Consider the following 18971-nt stretch of genomic DNA (forward strand, 5'->3'; position numbering starts at 1 on the left):
CGTGCAATAGATGTTATGTCCTGGGAGTCAAAAGTCATCACAAGGCCTTTCTGATCAGGGTTCATGCAGAACTGTCCCTCTGCAGTGCTAGCTTCCAGAACATCATCATACAGTTCTCCGAAATATTTGGCCCACACTAGGGGCGGAATATGGTTTGCTGGTGGGGCAGCTGTGCTGATTCTTTCTTGTGAGACAAGTGGCCAGAATTTGTTTGTATCTCTCTCCTGGCAAGCAGATAATAGTTTGTGGCACCTTTGATCTTCCCAATCCGTTTTAGCTGCAAGTCTAATTTATGTTTTTACTTTAGATAGCTAGTATGAGCTTGGTTTCTAAGTCTCTAATTGCAGCGTTATACCAGGAAGTGGTTTTGGTCCACTTTCTACTACAAGAGTTTGGGACTAAAAAAATAGGCAATTAGCTTTTTAAAAACCTTTCCTGGGTAACTACAACTCCCTGGGAATGCTCTCTAGCAGCTGTGGCAGACCTTAACTTTCACTTAGAGAACCTCATGGACACCAACTCAGTAACACTATCTAAAAGCCTCAGAAGCCTCAGACTCAACCAATGCACAGCTGATCCCACCCATGCCACTGGACACATTTTAGACCCCATCTTTGCATCATTGAACGACATCATGATCAACAAACCCACACTCAGAGGATTCTGAGAAAGATCTACAAATGGCTACCTGACAACACCAGAAAAATCATAATCAAAGACCTCATAACTAGCAAGCTGGACTATGGGAACACCCTCTATGCAGGAATCAACAAGCAACTCATGAAAAGACCACAAACTATCCAGAATGCAGCAGCCATACTCGTCCTAAACTGCCCATGCCGGACTCACATCACACCACATCTAAGGACACTCCACTGGCTCGCAATACACAAGCATGCACAAGTCACCCACTCATACAAAGCACTTCACAACTCTGGTCCAGACTACCTGAAAAGCTGCATACATTTCCACCAACCCTCCTGGCACCTCCGCTGAGCCGTACTCTTACTAGCACACATTCCACTCATCCACCAAAGCAGAACCAAAGGTTGTGCCTTCTCATGCATCGCACCTAAGCATAGAATGACCTCTACATCAAAGCATAGAATGACCTCTACATCAAAGCTTCCTCCTCTCTTCTTGAATTCCACATGAAGCTGAAGACCTCTCATTGAGTAAGTCTCCCTCCGGAGCCAAGCCTCACACTCGTGCATAGCACGAGAATACCCTTACGGGTGAAGGTGCACTATACAAATACAGATAACATAACATAGCATAGCATAACATATTTTGCTATGAACCAGAACTGCTTGCAGGTGGCTTCTAATGTGACTTTCTGGATGGTTGTGCAGCTCAACATGAGGCAGTACATCCTGTGCAGGGTTGAACATGTCTTTGTTGAAGTTGGTCATTCGTCTGATCGGAAATGTGAATGCCTTTGGCTTACCCTGCATGGGTATGTGTTTTCACATTGTGTGTACTATGTCCTATGAAGTGGTAGAGGCGTGTGGTTCGTTTTAGGGGGCTAACTTTGCTTGGAGAAATTCTGGTTGTGGTTTTCAGATTGTGTCCGGATGTGGTATCTTATTAGGTGTATTGGGTTATGATTCAGAATGAGTTATGGTCCATGGCCTTTGCAGAAATAAGTAGAGCTTTGCTTTTTGGATGGTGCCGCCTGGCCAGTTGTGGAAGGTGGCCTATTCTCTTAGCATACTACTTTCACTTGTTAAAGGTGCTGAGGAGTCCAGTAGTTCTGTAGGTGTGAAGTTGTTTTTAGGTGTATGGTCTTTTAGTCAGTTCGCAAAATGTATGTATGTTGGTTCCAATTTAGTTCCTTGATTTAGTCCATAGTATATCCTTGTGATACTTAATGTTTTTTCTGGGTAAAATATGGTTTGTTGTTATATTGCATGACTTTTTTCATACAACAAAATTCTTTGTGTGAAAATCTCACACTAGAAAATGTCATTAGATATTTTCTGCGTGAACCATTCTTCAATAGGTGAAAATTATGTGAAATCATATAATGCAAATTTTCATGACATTACATTAATTTTGAAAATTTCACTGGCATAATTTAAATGTTGTGTAGACCTAGCTATTAGACCTGTTAATGATGGGGAAGGGGGCCATGAAGGCTTGGTGTGCAAAATAACGATGGAAAACTGAGATGCAGCAAGAGTAGTGTCTGAGATTAATTCATTCATTCCATCCATCACTTTTTTGTATACTTCAGTGAGACACCCTAAGTGGAGCAGGTATCTCCAGCATTGGGTCCTGCGCACACTGTGCCACTGGAACCAAGGTATACTCTACTGATCAGCCCCAATAAGGGTAAAACTGGTTGGGTTGCTTGTATTTCCATTCAGGGAGGCCCTGACCTGGCAGTTCTCGCTAAACTGTTGCTATTGGAGCAGGGTTAAGACTGATTTGTCTATGACTGGGTCCAAACTGAGATGGCATGGTATGCAAAATAACAATGAACTGGGATGCCACTATGAGTAATTACCAGTAGTTGAGTTTAATTAAAACACTCCACCCATCTCTTATGTATACGTCAGTACAGCCCCCAAAGAGGAATGGGCACCCCCTGCTGTGGTTCCCTTTCACACTGTGGCACTGGAACCAAGCTATACTTGACAAATGAGCCCTAATAGGGGCAAAACTGGTTTTGGGTTGATTATTTTCCGGTTCGGGGAGGTCCTGGCATGGCAGTTCTGTCTGGACTGTTCATATTGGAGCCTGGTCAAGATTCATTTGCATATGGCAAGGCACAAACTGAGGTGGCATGATGTGCAAAATTACGATGGACACGTATTCAGCCCAAGTTATTACCAGAGGCTGAGATTATTTCAAGCATTTCATTAATGACTTTTTTGTATACTGCAGTGCGACACTCAAAGAGGGATGGGTATGACCAGATGTGGGAAATGTGCAGATTGTGCCACTGAACAGAGCTATGCCCTGCTAATGAGCCCTATTAAATGCAAAACCAGGTTGCTTGCGTTCCAGCTGAGTGAGGACCTGGCCTGGCAGTTCAGGCTGGACTGTTGTGCAATAATAAAGCAAGTCATGCATGTAAATTATGCACAAATACCACACAGGTGGAGCAAAATGTGCCAATTGTACATGGAAGAAAACACACATTCAAATGGCTATTTTGATGAATGCGCCCTTTTTTTAAAGTTACTGAGCTGTGGTTCAACCCTGCTTTTCTTTTTAACTATATGCCAGATCTTCATGAATGTCAGTCGTATGTTTTGTAAATGTATGTAGAATCAATATCCTTTGGTAATCAGTGGTTAATAAAGTACATTGTTAATTAACATTAAATTTTTGATTAGATTATGCGCATGCGATTGTCTCAAAAGCTCACCTTCTTTCAAAATATGAAAAATGAGAGTATAACTATTTCAGCACTGTGACACAGCTGTCTCACACAGGCAGCATTTATAGGATTTTGCTGTTAGGGAGTCAGTGGATTACAAATAACACCTTAGGGCTCATTATGATGTCAGGCAGAAAGCCTCTGCCTGACAGTGTCTCGGATTCAGGACCGACCGACTTGCAGTCGGCGGTTCTGACCGCCGGATTACGATGCGACTGAACATTGTTCGGTCGGATTCCCATTGTTTCCTATGGGAGCTGTTCCAACTTGTGTACTATTGTATACTATTGAAGCATCATTATAATTAGAGGTACTGATGATTCGGATAATTTGAAATTAAATGTTTTAGCTTGGAACAAAATATCTGGAAGGCATGTTGATAAGGATAATTTTCAACTCTTTTTTTCAGATTTTAGATAATCTTAGCATGTTCGTTAAATCTGGGGAGACAACAGCTTTTGTTGGACCAAGTGGAGCAGGAAAGAGCACTGCTGTGCAACTCATTCAGAGGTTTTATGATCCAGAAGGAGGAATGGTGAGTCCGTATGTCCACACAGCATCCTCAATAAAGTAAAACTGTGGAAAATATTTTAACACAGTTCGTCAATTTTTTATTCAATAATTTTATATAAGGACAAAAGCGTTATCTCATGTTTCATTACATATTTTCTTTTAGCGATAAACTCTGTCACCATGACTGTTCGACTTCACTCTGATTTATCAGAACCTTTGCAAAACAAAACAAAACAAAATAAAACAAAACAAAACAGTTTATTCTCTTTGTTAACATAATGGCACAGAGATATGTGTATTTTATTATGTATTTAATTTTTGTAGCTATTTGCTCATTAGGTACATTGGCAGAACTCAGCACTGACTGCCTGGGTAGAATCTTGGCGCAAGATAAATTGCCTGACAACAGGGATTACAAAATGGAAGTTACAGTGCAAAAACTAGGCTTTATGAGTTGTGTTCTGTCTGGTGGTTTTCAATATACTTAATTGTCTGCTCGAAGAAATGCCAGATCTTCAAGGTGAGGATGTACTTGGCATAACCTCCAGTCTGAGTGCTATGTGGACAGTAGACACTAGGATAGTAGCGTAGATTTATGAGAAATGTCTCGCTGAGGAGCACAAGGGTGTGAATTCTTGAATTTCCAATTTCCGCTTCATAGAAGAACTTACGACATGTAAAGTTACGAGTGCGGAGTCTACTCAATTGGGCTGAGTCTCTGCACTCTGGGAAAAATCACCACACAGTGCACGCTCTGCAATGTGGCATGTGGAGCTTCCTCCCCGAGTGCGGAGATTCCACCACAGGTGCAGAGTCTCTACCCGAATCTAAGACTCCAAACTAGTCACTTTGTAAGTTGTAAGTCCCTTTGTGAATCGAGCCCACCATGTACAGGGATTTCAGCCAGATCCTCTTGAAATGATAGGACAATTAAATGGGTGAGGACCTCTGGGGGAAGGAGTTGCAGATTCCAGAGTCTCTGTCAGAGGTAGTCTATGGTGTTACAGATTGTTTGGAGTCTGTGAATGTGGAACATTATACTATTGAAATAGGGGATCTTACAGTAGATGACTACAGAGAAGGAGAGGGTGCGGTGCACAATGGTTTCACTCTGAAAGATCATGTTGGATAACACTATTTATTGTTTGTACATAGATGAAACAGATATTCATGACCTAGTTGATGTGGTTTAATAAAACGTTTGTCACTGAAATTCTTGATTTCAGTGGGGAATTATAAGGTAAAGAAGGCAAAAGGATGGGTCAAATTCACTGGTGGGCCTTCTAAGTAACAAGACTGCAGCCTGAAAATGAAGACTGCAGTCTGATCCTCATTCATTATGAGCTCCATGCTTACATCCAGCTGCTATGAACTGACAAAGGTGTCTTTTGTTAAAAAATAGAAGGTGTACCCAAATAATCTTGTCAATGGAAAGAGCAGGTGCAGCTACATCAAATAGATGAAAGACAAGGATGAGCTCTATGTTGTGCTGCAGACCAGGGTCCATGATTTAGATGTGTGAAGGAAAGGAAAACATTGCCAAATTATATATCAGAGAGAACAGAAGGTATTTATAGGAAAGTAGGATCTGCTTCCTATGGTTACCCCCACTTTTTACTTCATGTGATACTATTTTTGACTGGTCTGACTTGGATCCTGCTAATCAGGACCCCAGTCTATCTGCTTTCTCCCTAAACTGTTATGCCATGTACTTAGGTACACTCCAGATTAAATACTGGGGTACCCTTGTCAGTTCCTAGTATATGGTACCCATGTACCCAAGGCATAGGCACCCCAGATGCCTCCCATGGGCTGAAGCATGTATTATGCCACCCACAAGAGGTCATGCAAAATGGAACTACAGGCCTGCCATTGCAGCTTGTGTAAGATGGTGCATGCAACTCTCACTTTAGATATAGGTTTCCTATATCTAAGGATCACTGCACTCAAAACCTATAACTCACTCCTATAGCAGGCCTTAACAATCCTGAAGGCAGGGTGCTTGGTTCTTAGTGGGTGGGTGCCCCTGCATGAGCAGGACACCCCTGCAGCCTACAGAGTCCATTCTCCCGGGTTGTTAGTGTATCAGCCATTTACAACATATAGAGTGGCATTATGCGACTGTGTAATGACCAACTCTAAACTGGCTGAAAGTAACCCTAGTGTGTTTGGTATCAAACATTGTGGAATCATACCCCCACACTGGTTAACAGTGTGGGAGGTATGATTCCACCTCTCAGAAACAAGCTTTGTGAGGTCCCTGGTGTTCCCGGTACCAGCCTTCTAGTCCCGGGCAGCCCAAAAGGGTTGCTGCTGACCAGAGACATATTTCTGCCCTCCTGCTGCTGAGCCAAGCTCGAGCAGGGGAAGGCAGAACAATAGGCATCCTGTCACAGGGAGGTGTGATCACCTCCCAGACAGGATTTAGTGTATTAGGCCTGGGTGGGTGCACTTGCCAGTGACCGAAAGTCTGCATGAGGGGCACATTTGGTGTCCCTGTGCATAGTCCAGTTCAAACCAGTCCTGGGAGCTGTTGGCTCCTGCTCTGGTGCGAAACTGGACAAAGGACATGGAAGTAACCTCCCCACTGTCCAGACCCTCCCCTGGGAGGGTCCCTTGAATCTGTCCATCTCTCTTCCGTGGGTACAAAAGGGCTTACCTGTCTGTAGAAGCCTAGATTCAACATGGTCAAGATAACCAGAAACCACTGAACTTCGACCGTCTGGACCCTCTGGACTTCACTGGACTTTGTTTGGGCCCGACTTCATCTCCCTCTCAGTCTGAAGCATCGTCTGTGCCATGCACCATACAGGCTCCATGCAGTACCTGTGGAGCATCCAGGACAATTGAAGATATCTCCCATGAAGATCACTCCCCTACAGCCGCAGGCACAATATTGCAATTGATTGTTCTGCTGCTCCTGAGCTCCTACGGACTCTGAAAGCTCCAGCAACACAAAACGTAGGTTTCCAAGTCTCTTGAGGTCCAAGCTGCCCTCTCACCAAGTTTGAGGTCAAAATCCCTCGTGGGGGCTGCAATTCCCGTACCCCTTTGCATCGCATACTTTTGCAAGTGCATATGCTTGTCAGCGTTTCCAAAACAAATGGACTGGGCTCAAAGTAGCCCCAACCTCTGGCACCATTTTCACCAAAGAACTCCAGCCTCCTTGCACCGAGTGCTCCGTGGGCTGCTGCTTTGTGAAACTGCTTAAGGTCACCTCGTGACTCCTGTGCCTCTAGCCTGTGGGTCTTCTTGAGGGTCAACACTGCTTTTCTTGAGCTCCCCTGGTTGCTCCAGGCTTGCCCTGACTCTCCTGTGTTTGGTGAGTCTCCTGGACCTTGGTGGTCCGAACCGTAACCTTTCTTGATCTTCTACATGGGTTGCCAGTGCCAAGGCTTGTTGGTGCTCCAGACAGACATCGACCCCTCAGCACTCGACATCCTTTGTGGGGCAGCTCGTATCTGGCTCCTGGTTGTCCTCAACATCTCCTGGTCCCTGTGGCTGCAGAGTCAAGAACCCCCTCTTCACACCTGAAGCACTCGAAATTGGTGGGCATTCGTCCACCGAGCCCCTGGTCACTCCTGATTGACTCAGACTCGGTCCCCTCTGCTTTCAGGTACTCTCCATCAAGAATCTACCTTTAGATTCCAACGGACACTTTCCTTCTTCCCTGCAGTGGCTCTTCTTCGAAGTCCTCCATTGAGTTTTAAATCGGTTTCCGACACCACTTCAACCTTATGTACCTGCTTCCCTGGTATAGGTATCTCTGGTACTATGGTATCCACGGGTGGGGTGGCTCTCCAATCTCCTAAGTTCCACGGGGTTTCTTAGAAGTCCATTCAGAAGGGTCACCAAACTTTAAAACTGCAACTGCGACTCTCCCATAGAATTGTACGGAACACGCTGTTGTGTTCCCACACTGCACCCGTCCTCCATGGGGTCCCTACTTACGCACCTTGGGTGGTTCCTTGGGGTCCCAGTGATTTTACATCCTCTAGACACTGCCTTGACTCGAGTCTTGGTTCTTATACCACTATTTTAGTATATGGTTTGGTCTCTCCCTGGAGCCCAATGTGTATTAGTGCTACTTACTATTGTTTCTGTGCTACAGTATTGTGTGCTTTGTGTTTATCTGTGTGTGTGTAGCAGATACTGTGAAGTATTTAGAGTGTGTTATAATAATTAATACATATTTTTATAACTACTGTGTGGTTCTCCTTTCATTTAACCAATACAATAAGGTTGCACTCTGGTAAAACAAGCTGCTTAACATTCCTTCAAAACTAAGCCTGAAGGCTGCTCTCCACAGGTACCACTTGGATAGCTTTCTAAGGTTATATTTGACCTCTTAAATCACCATAAGGGTTGTTTGGACTGGTACAAGGTGCCCACTTTATTTAGTGGACAGCATATACCAGGCCAACTTCTCACAGTATTTGTTGTCATTGTTTTGGATGCTATTTAACAGCAAATTGTTCTTGAAGAAAACCATCAGTTAGTACTTACTAGGTATTGAGACTTGCATGGTATAGCAAGTTAAATAGTGGGTGGCAATTCTTGAGATCATTTGGTCTCAGTGAAATTTCTTTAAGTAAGTGAGAACAACCTGCTTGCTCAGTTAAAGAATCTCTCATGAGGACTGTGAGTGGTTGACTGGAGGAGAGGCTGAGTGCAAGAAAATATGTTAGACTAGGGAAAGGTGACAGAAGTCAGATCTTGAGATCTTGGAGGTGATGAGGAAATAGTGGACTTGCATGGCTGAGCAAGGTAGGAAGGTAGAGAAGAAGTTGCATTATTGTGTTTTGGTGCATAGGTTTACAAATAATTGCCTTTTCAGGGGATTAGGACAATGTCTCTGAAGGTGCACTAGATAAAGAAAACCTTAGTGGAGAGCAGGGTATTTCCAAAAAACCTAGATTAGTTCCTTTAGGTTGTCAGAATGATCATTATTAGTAAAAGTGCTTAGTGGAGTGTGTCAGTATTTCGTTAGATGAAGGGCATTGAGATGGGGCATTAGACATTAGGCTGTGTGCCATGTGGAGTCCAAGGGAAAGAATTGGCAACCAGATGAGGCCAAATAAGTGTACAACATTTAAATGTTTGGAAGAGGGGAGGACATTGTTGCGGGCTCTTAACACAAGGGCCTCATTCAAGGAATAACCTATTCCCAAACATTAGAGTGTGGGGAACACGGTACATAAGCATGAAGTCTGGTGGCAGAAATGCAGATCTAGGCTCTGTGGGGCCTAGTCAAAAAATGAATTTACATGTGAGTAAATCTACAAGTGTAAATTTACTTTTGCACCTTGTAGTAAATGTACTACTTTTGGCAAATCACCATTTCCGAGTGTAAACTTACATGTCTCCACCCCTTGAAATGGGGGTGGAGCTATATTTGTGAGTTTAAAGTTCCTACATCCAAAAAAGGCCCTGTTGTGCATCCAGTACCACACATGGCCAACCAATAGTACTGTAACACACTCCCATAGAACATAGTGAAGGCACATCCCTAAAATAGAACCGCCTAGCAAATAATCTTAAAATAAAATGATGTATTTTAAGTTTTTATACATACATTTATTTAATGTTAACATAATTATACATAAATAAAAATAAATATTTTTCATGATAAACTATTTTAATAACCTTTTTAAAACAAAGGTAACTTTAATTTTCAAACAATTGAAGTAATGTAAATTAATTTTATACATAACCTTTTGTAATGTTTAATATGTAATAAGGAAATACGAACTCTTTATTTTAGATCGGATTTATATATATTTAAATACATCTTTAAAAAATAATTTAAATGCAATTAACTATATTTCAATTGATTAAATATGTAATTAAGTTAGTAGTGTAAAGTACTAAATTTTAACATGTAGGCAGAGTTCTTTTGCAACTGGGACAGAGCTCTCTTTATGTTCAACTATAGGATTTTTTAATAAACATAGAAATTAGTATCAATATTATATGCTAAATGTTATTGGAAATTCATTTTATAGTATGTAGAACATAAGATTAAAATGCTAAAGCACTATTAACCTAATTTTAAATGAAATATGTAATTAATATAAATACACTAAATTAACTTAAAATTATTTTTACAGATTCATTAATAAAACAAACTCCAATGTATATTTCCTTAAGATGTAATAAACAAAATTACAAAATGTTATCTATAGAATTCATTTACATTAATGTGATTATTCAAAAGAAAATTACATTTATTGCTAAATTTAAAAAAATCATCAAAATATTTTGAAATAAAATAGTATTTATAATTTTATTGCCATAGAGGTTCGTCGGTCCGTAGACTACGGCAATGTAGGGCGGTCGCGACTCCGCCCGACATCGTAATCAGGCCCTATATGTCTAGCTAAACAGCTAAAGCAGTTAGCTACTACAATATATCATGTTCTACAGAAATTGATAACTCATTCCATTACACAAATTTGCTACTGGAGGCTTCAAAAATACATGCGATAATGACATCCTTAAAACTCAGAGGGGCTCATTTACAAGCCCCTTGAGCTGTGGTGTGCCACTTTTAATATAGGAAAAAGTGATGTACCAGTAGCCCAAGGGGCTTGTAAATAAGCGCCTGAATCTGGAATAGGCTGATCCAGCCAGTTGTCGTTCAGTAAAAAAAACTCCCAGTCCATGGAAAGCTAGTTTAAGACACAGTCACTTGCAAGCTGTGTCAATCTTCTGAATCAAACTGCATGTTACATCTCAAAATGGGTAAAGGTACATAAACATCCCTTCCTGCAGTGTTAGATGACATATGTCAGTCATCCAGAGTCAACAATCTGAGTGCCTGTATCGCATACATCTTGTTAGAGGAATTTAATATTCAATTGAAAAACAAAGGTTAAAGTAACGTGAGAGTTAGGTGAATACATCAGTCACTACATTAACGTTTCGAACTAAAAAAATAATCACAGAAATTCACGAGTTATAGTTAGCAAAGCTAACTAAAACTTTTGCCCCTGCCATGCACTGCTTATGACCTTTGTTTTTGTCAATGAATTTCTAATGTTTTTTTTTTTTACATTAAAACAGTTCTTTTTATCACCCCTAACTATAATGCTACTCTATCCTTTGGTTTTTCAGTGAATTTCTTGAGTTTTCTTAATGTAAAGTAATATTTTATTACCATATGTAAAGCTAACCCCACCATGTGAGACCTTTCGAACTAAAAAAATAATCACAGAAATTCACGAGTTATAGTTAGCAAAGCTAACTAAAACTTTTGCCCCTGCCATGCACGGCTTATGACCTTTGTTTTTGTCAATGAATTTCTAATGTTTTTTTTTTTTACATTAAAACAGTTCTTTTTATCACCCCTAACTATAATGCTACTCTATCCTTTGGTTTTTCAGTGAATTTCTTGAGTTTTCTTAATGTAAAGTAATATTTTATTACCATATGTAAAGCTAACCCCACCATGTGAGACCTTTGGCCATGCATGGCTGGGAGATGTATGCCGGGCCCGGCCACTGCAAACTCCCTGTAGTGAGGTACACCAGGGCTCTCTGAATCTTCATTTTAGTGTCACGTTTTAGCTTGACTTTTTTAATGGTGACTTTTTACATACCTTACACTTACACAATAATGTACAAAGAAGCTATTATACATGCAGTTCATTTGTTAGCAAGTATTATTGTCATGTTATTTGTACACTCAGTCCAAGGCTAGGCACACACAATGCGATGCCCTTGTATTTACCTTATCTGGTTGGAGACAGCTCTAGGCCTCTAGACAAACCACTGCATCAGATCTGCACCTTTGACACAGTGCGATTGGAACAGTGCTTTTAATGTATAAACAGCCTCTCTGCTACATTCGGCAGAGGAGTACTTAAGCTGGGATTGTCATGGAACGCGGTGCACTGTGGCTGAGATGCAGCCCTGCTGACTCTGACCTCTATCCTGCAAAGGACGGTAGCCTGAGCTACATCAAACCGGCTTCCTGGTACATCAAATCCAGATATGGGGGGTTACGTTAGGCTCTCCCAATGGATCTGGCAGGGGGTACTTCAACTTTGAGTGTACGCCCACTCAATAGTATGGGTAGTCTTAGATAAGAGTATAATCACATAGTTATATTATCATGATTCAATTGTTAACTTTTTCACCATTCTTGTAAAGCTGCTTACAATGCTTTGTTTTATCTGCCTAATAATCACAACTCACACTTTTTATACAAGGATATGATTGTTTCAATATATGTTTGAAAATACATTTTTGTGTCTTTCTTGTGTACATCATGGGCATGCAAAAGTAACAACGAAAGGGTAGATCTGTTTCCATGACTTCCTTGTGGAATAAGAGCGGTCATGTTCGAAGTTGCTGATACCATCAGGTACCCTGGTAGGGTTAATGGCTCAGATGGGGCACTGGGAGCTACCTAGGAACTGGGACAACATTTTCTGACAATATGTGTGAACTGAGTCCCCATATTCTGAAGTTCATGTTGTCCAGATGTGCAGTCCTACTTAATTCATAGGAACCATATACCACACCCAAAGGCGGCCAACCCCACACTGTGCTCAGCCTTTGGCACAGCAGGGAGTTGGCAGAGGCCTGGCCTGCGCCCAACACAACTAGATCCAGCTCCATTACTTACTACTAACATGGAAGGGCCGGAGACAAACGGGCAGACCTTTTAAGTAATTTGACACCTTTGCATACTGAGCAGCAATTACATGGGAAAACCATAGGCTCTGCTCTCAGACTAATAGATGACAAAAAAGGACCCACTTGATTTGAACAGTCACTATAGAAGAGATTGTGCTCCAATGAATCAACAATGCATTCACCTCCATCATGGATTTCAGATCGTTTTTCAATATGCAGTTGTAAAGAAAACACACTGTCCATCAACCTGTAAAATGGCGGTCACACCAATGCATACTACTAACTGGAAGGGGCGGGGCCAAATAGACAGAGCTTTTAGGTGATTTGGCTCCTTTGCATACTCAGCAGCAATTAAAAGGGAGAACCATGGACTCTGTTCTCAGACCAGGAGATGACAAGAAAGAACCCACTCTTCTTGGACAGTGACTACTGAAGAGATTGCGCTCCAATAAATCAACAATGCATTCACGTCCATCAAGGATTTCAGAAAGTTTTTCAATATGCAATTGTAAAGAAAACACACTGTCCATCAGCCTGTAAAATGGTGGTCACACCAATGCATACTACTAACTGGAAGGGGCGGGGCCAAATGGACGGAGATTGTAGGTGATTTGTTGCCTCTGCATACTCGGCAGCAATTAAAAGGGAGAACCGTGGACTGGACTCTGCTATCAGACCAGGAAATGACAAGAAATAACCCAATTGTCTTGGACAGTCACTATAGAAGAAATTGCACTCTAATAAATCATCAATGCATTCACCTCCATCAAGGATTTCAGATAGTTTTTCAACGTGTAATTGGAAAGAAAACACACAGTGTCCATCAGCCTGTAAAATGGAAGGAACACTGTTGCATACTACTAACATGGAAAGGGCGGGGCCAAATGGGCGGAGCGTGTAGGTGATTTGCCACTTTTTCACATTTAGTAACAATTAAAACGGAGAACCGTGTACTTTGATCTCAGACCAAGAGACGACAAGTAAGAACCCACTCATCTTGGACAGTCACTACAGAAGAGATTATGCTCCAACAAATCAACATGGCATTCACCTCCATCTAGGATTTCAGAACATTTTTCGACGTGCATTTGAAAAGACAACACACTGTTTATCAGCCTAGAAAATGGCTGGAACACCAATGCATACTACTAACTGGAAGGGGCAGAGGCAAATGAACAGAGCTTGTAGGTGATTTGCTGCCTCTGCATACTCAGCAGCCATTACAAGGGAAAAACTGTGAACTCTACACTCATGCTAGGAGATGACAAGAAAGAACCCATTTGTCATGGACAGTCACTACAGAAGAGATTGCACTCCAAAAAATCAACAATGCATTCACCTCCACCAAGGTTTTCCAACATTTAATTGTAAAGAAAACACACAGTGTCCAACAGATTGTAAAATGGAAGGAACACCGTTGCATACTGCTAAATGGAAGAGGCTGGGCCAACCTGGGCAGAGCTTGTAGCTGGTTAACCATCTTTGCATACTCAGCAGCAATTAAAAGGGAGAACCGCGCTTTCTGCTTTCAGATCAGGAGATGACAAGAAAGAACCCACTTATCTTGGACAGTCAATACAGAAGAGATTGCACAACAATGCACTCACCTCCATTAAGGATTTCAGATCATTTTTCAACATGCAATTGAAACAAAAAGCACAATGTCCATCAGCCTGGAAAATGATGGGAATACCAATGCATACTACTAACTGAAAGGGGCGGTGCTAAATGGGGGAAGCTTGTAGGTGATTTGGTGAGTTTGTATTCTCAGCAGCAACTGAAAGGGAGAACCGTGGACTGTTTGTTTTATAAAGGGGATGGGGATGGGGCCATGTGGCCCCCCTCCCTGAGCCTATTTTGTACCCAGATATACCATCTCCAGGGGCCTAGGCATCAGCAAATTCCTCACACACATCATTAACTCCTCTATCGCTTCACGATCATCCCAGAGGACTGGAAACAGGCTGAAGTCTCTGTCCTTCTCAATAACCCATTGAAAGATGATCAACTTCTGCCCTATCTCCCTACTACTGTACCTAACCAAAGTTATAGAGAAGGCAATCAACCTGGAACTCTGCAATCTTCTCAACCAAACCCAATCAGCTTTCGCAGCAACCATAGCATGGAGACTGCACTCATTGCTGCCACATAGGAGATCTGCACCTTAATGGACCGAGGAAAAAGAGCCGCACTTGTACTGCTGGACCTCTCTGCTGCGTTCGACACCATATCACACTCGAGCCTCATCAAAAAACTTCACACAACAGTCATCCAAGGTCCCGAATGGAAATGTTCCTTCCTCACAGGAAGAACTCAGAGAGTCAGACTCCTAACCTACACATCAAAGCCCAGGGATGTGATCAGTGAAGTCCCTCAAGGATCATCTTTCAGCCCCACTCTGTTCAACATACACGGTCCACTAGCTGACATCCTCAGATCTCACAGCATCTCCATCCATTTCTACGCTGATGACACCCAGCCCATCCTCTCTATGTCCGACAAATCCTCCGTGACCAGGTCCATCTTCACCAAATACATGATCTGCATAGCGGATTGTATGAAAACAAACTGCCTGAAGTTCAACTTGGACACGGCGGAAATGCTTGTTTTCGGGAAAACAAACTACTCTGGGTCTCAAAATGAGCATCAGAGCTTGGCCCTACACTTATTCCCTCTAACCATGCAGGAAACTTGGGAATCATCCTAGACAACAAACTCAACATAGCCTTACAATTGAACGCCGTCAGGCCCTACTATTTTAACATACTAAAAATCCTGAGGAAAATGTTCAAATGTATACCCGAGAACACTAGCAGACTAGATTATGCCAAAATGCTGTATGCCAGAATCTCCAGCCACCTCCTCCACTGACTTCAGACCATCCAGAATGCCGCAGCTAGACTTGTGCCGGGTCTCTCGCGTTGTACACACATTGCACACTCCTCAGAGAACTCCACTGGCTGCAGATACACAAACACTGTCAATTCAAACTCCTCACGCATGCATGATGACACACAGCTCATCCTCTCACTCACAAAGAATCCCAAAGACACCAGACTCTGCTTCGAGGAAGGAATGAAGAACGTGGCAGCCTGGATAAAAGAAAGCTGCTTGAAGCTCAACTCAGAGAAGATCGAGATCCTCATCCTCGGACCCTGCACCTCCACCTGGGACAACACCTTGTGGCCCTCCGCCCTCAGGAGCCCACCCACCCTTACAGACCTCGCTCTGCATCATCCTTGACTCCTCCCTCTCCATGAACCGCCAAATCAATGCCGTCGCTTCGACTGGTTTCAACTGCCTTCGCATCCTCCATAAGACCTTCAAATGGATCCCCCCTGACTGCAGAAGGACCGTCACCACGCCCTCATAACCAGCAGACTGGACTATGGAAACGCCCTCTACGCCGGAATCAACAGAACTCTTTTACACAAACTCCAAACCATCCAGAACGCCGCAGCCTGACTCGTCCTCGAGACACCGCGTCACGAGCACATGACCCAACACCTACGAGGCCTCCACTGGCTCCCCATCGAGAAGAGGGTCACCTTCAAACTCCTCACCCACACCTACAAATCCCTCAACAACATTGGACCCAAATACCTCCAAGAGATGGTATCCTTCCACGTACCCAAGAGGAACCTCCGCTCCACCGACCTCGCCCTGGCAGAGGTCCCCCGCATCTGCAGAAACAGAACCGGCGGGAGAGCTTTCTCCTACATCACAGCCAAGACCTGGAACAAGCTCCCTGTGAACATCAGACGCTCCCCGACCCTGCACACGTTCAGGAAGGACCTCAAGACCAGGCTCTTCGACTGATCCAGAGCCGCTCCCCCCTCCACCCAGCGCTTTGAAACCCTCACGGGTGAGTAGTGCTATATAAACCCCTGATTGATTGATTGATTGATTGATTGATACAAGGCACTGCACAACATAGGACCATCATACCTTAACTGCTGCCTTCACTGCCTCCAACCTACTAGACTCATACGCCTAGCCTCACTGTCCCTCACACACATCCCCGTATCCACAAAAGCAGAATGGGCAGCCTAGCCTTCCCTTACATTTCATAGAACAACCTGCGTCCACACATCAGAGCCTCCTCCTCGCTTCTTGAGTTCCGCAAGAGGTTGGACACTTGGCTCTTCAACTAACTCTACTTCCCCAGCAGACGGCCTTCTCACTTGCGTCAGTGTCTGATACCCTTCTGGTGATAAGTAGCGCTATACAAATCTATATAACATAACAACATAATATATGTATGACGGGATCTGCGATTAACATAAAAAACTTTCACAAGGGCATACAATCTGCCACCCAGCGGCACCCTTTTAACAAAAGAAATGCAGCAAGTGCAGGGGGCACTTGTTGCTTAATTTACCTGCCACTGTGCTCGCTTCACACACCACACTGCGCGATCGATGTGAGATAGGTGCGTGCATGCGCACCTTACAAAGAACAGTGAATATAGCATAACATCACCTCTGCTCTAAGCATTTGCAGTAGCTTCCATTGGAATCAAGAATCTCATTCAAATTCCTGAGTGTTACCCTCAAAGCCTTTTATATAATCAGCTCTCAATTTCTCATTAATCATTTAGGACATTAGCAACCTCTTCTTTGGTAGGATCAACAATTATCTTTTTTGCAGACAGCAGCTAAACTCTAAAATAAATTACTAAAGACACTATGATGGTCAAACAAGAATTAAGGCTCATCAAATAGCCAACGACACTGTTTTCTTTTCCTAGTCTTGTATCTATGTTCATTCAAGAATATTGTACTTGATAAAGATTGTAACTATTGAATACAGTATCTTTTTGTGTATATATGAGCCCAAGACTCATCAATAATATTGTACATTGTTCTTATGCGAATAAAAGATTGAAACTGAAAATTTTGCTTTCTATAGGTTACGTTGGATGGTCACGACGTTCGTACACTTAACATTCAATGGCTGCGATCCTTGATCGGAATAGTTGAGCAAGAACCAGTGCTATTCTCCACCACAATTGCTGAGAACATTCGATTTGGGAAAGAGAACGCAACAATGGAAGACATAGTGAAAGCAGCAAAGGAAGCAAATGCATTCAACTTCATCATGACCTTACCACAGGTAATGTCATAGCTACCTAATGGAAGTTTGGATATTGACATGACACATAACAGCTCCAACACTATCAAAAGAGACATTGATATATACTGAAAACTAAGCACTAAATAAACACTTTGTATCAATCTGTTTTTCTATTCAGCACTAAAATGAAGAGATCACAGACTGGTTTTCATTTTCATGCTTAGTATCCACATTTTGTGAGTAAAATTGTGAATGACTGGACTTGATTGACAGTGATTCATTACAGTATGAAGAGTTCCTGGAAATATCTGAAATGTATTAACTAGTCTTTATTTGTTTCCGGGTATTTAGTGGACTCCTGAGCATTTAGAGGCTCTTTTAGAGGCTGGCTGATGGCCCACCGGCCCAGCAGATCAGTGACAGTTCTGGCCTCCTTACCTGGCAGAGGACTGTGTGCCATTGTTAGAGATGCCCACTTTCCTTTTGGAAATCTCACTGCCTTCAGGGCAACCTTTGATGAGGCATACGTTTCTGTCAAGAAGGTCTGGGTCACTGGCAATTCAATTTATTTTTATTTTTAAAACAATCTTCCAAAGTGGGGTTTGCTTTTGAAAAACTAAAAACATTTAGGGTTTCCCCCCCCCCCCCCGCAGTTCAGTGTCATTATTTGTTCACTGTTTGATTTCTTGCTCAGAGGTGCCATGCCTCGTCCTAAATAGGATGAGGTGGTGGTCACTATGGCCATCAGGAGTGGTCTCGTCAGGCCTTCTAGCATCTACAGTGTTCTAAGTTTTAAAGAGATGGTTTTCTTTTCCTCCCTCCCTCCGATTAAGCAAGAGTTTATGGCCTGTCTTGTTCCCCTAAGTTCCTTGACAAGGATCTGTATTTTATCCAATGTGTGTTGCTCCCCTCCTGCAAACCTTAGGGCAGAATACCCCCCTCCCCCCCCCACCCCCCCGGCCTGCACTTTTCACACCCCATGGCCTCCTTTGGCCAAATACTAGGCACCAATGTGTCAGCAGGAGTAAGGGCACTCCCTCTGAGGAAAGATACCCATCTAGAAGCCCAATTCACTGAAGTTCCATGACAACCCTGCTCTTCCAGGATCCCCTAGCAGGCTCATCCCTCAACTATCTTCCAGAGGGTTTGGGGGCAGTGTTACAGGCCCTAGGAAGTGCATCCACAGAGATCCATTAGATCCAAATCCAGGGTGTCTCAGCACTCCAGACAATTTTTCATCAGCAAAATCCATATTCTTCCCCCTCTCTCCCTTATGCAGAGGTTTTTAAGTTTGGGTGATATGTTTCAGAAAGTAGTCACCTCTGCCCAATCCGAGGATGGCACATGTTATG

At 42.8% G+C, this 18971-nt stretch overlaps 1 protein-coding gene across 2 annotated transcripts in view; it reads left to right on the plus strand.

Moving 5' to 3' along the window:
• ABCB11 (ATP binding cassette subfamily B member 11) overlaps nucleotides 1-18971 on the plus strand; it is a 431988-nt gene that overhangs the window by 263876 nt on the left and 149141 nt on the right. For both annotated transcript variants that reach the window (XM_085645365.1, XM_085645366.1), the window contains exons 14-15: nucleotides 3798-3923; nucleotides 17455-17658. In XM_085645365.1, the coding sequence (XP_085501491.1) occupies nucleotides 3798-3923; nucleotides 17455-17658 (330 nt within the window). The remainder of the gene's footprint in view (nucleotides 1-3797; nucleotides 3924-17454; nucleotides 17659-18971) is intronic.

The sequence above is a fragment of the Triturus cristatus genome, chromosome 3_1, assembly GCF_964204655.1.
Source record: "Triturus cristatus chromosome 3_1, aTriCri1.1, whole genome shotgun sequence".
In the NCBI taxonomy this organism is placed as follows: Eukaryota; Metazoa; Chordata; class Amphibia; order Caudata; family Salamandridae; genus Triturus; species Triturus cristatus.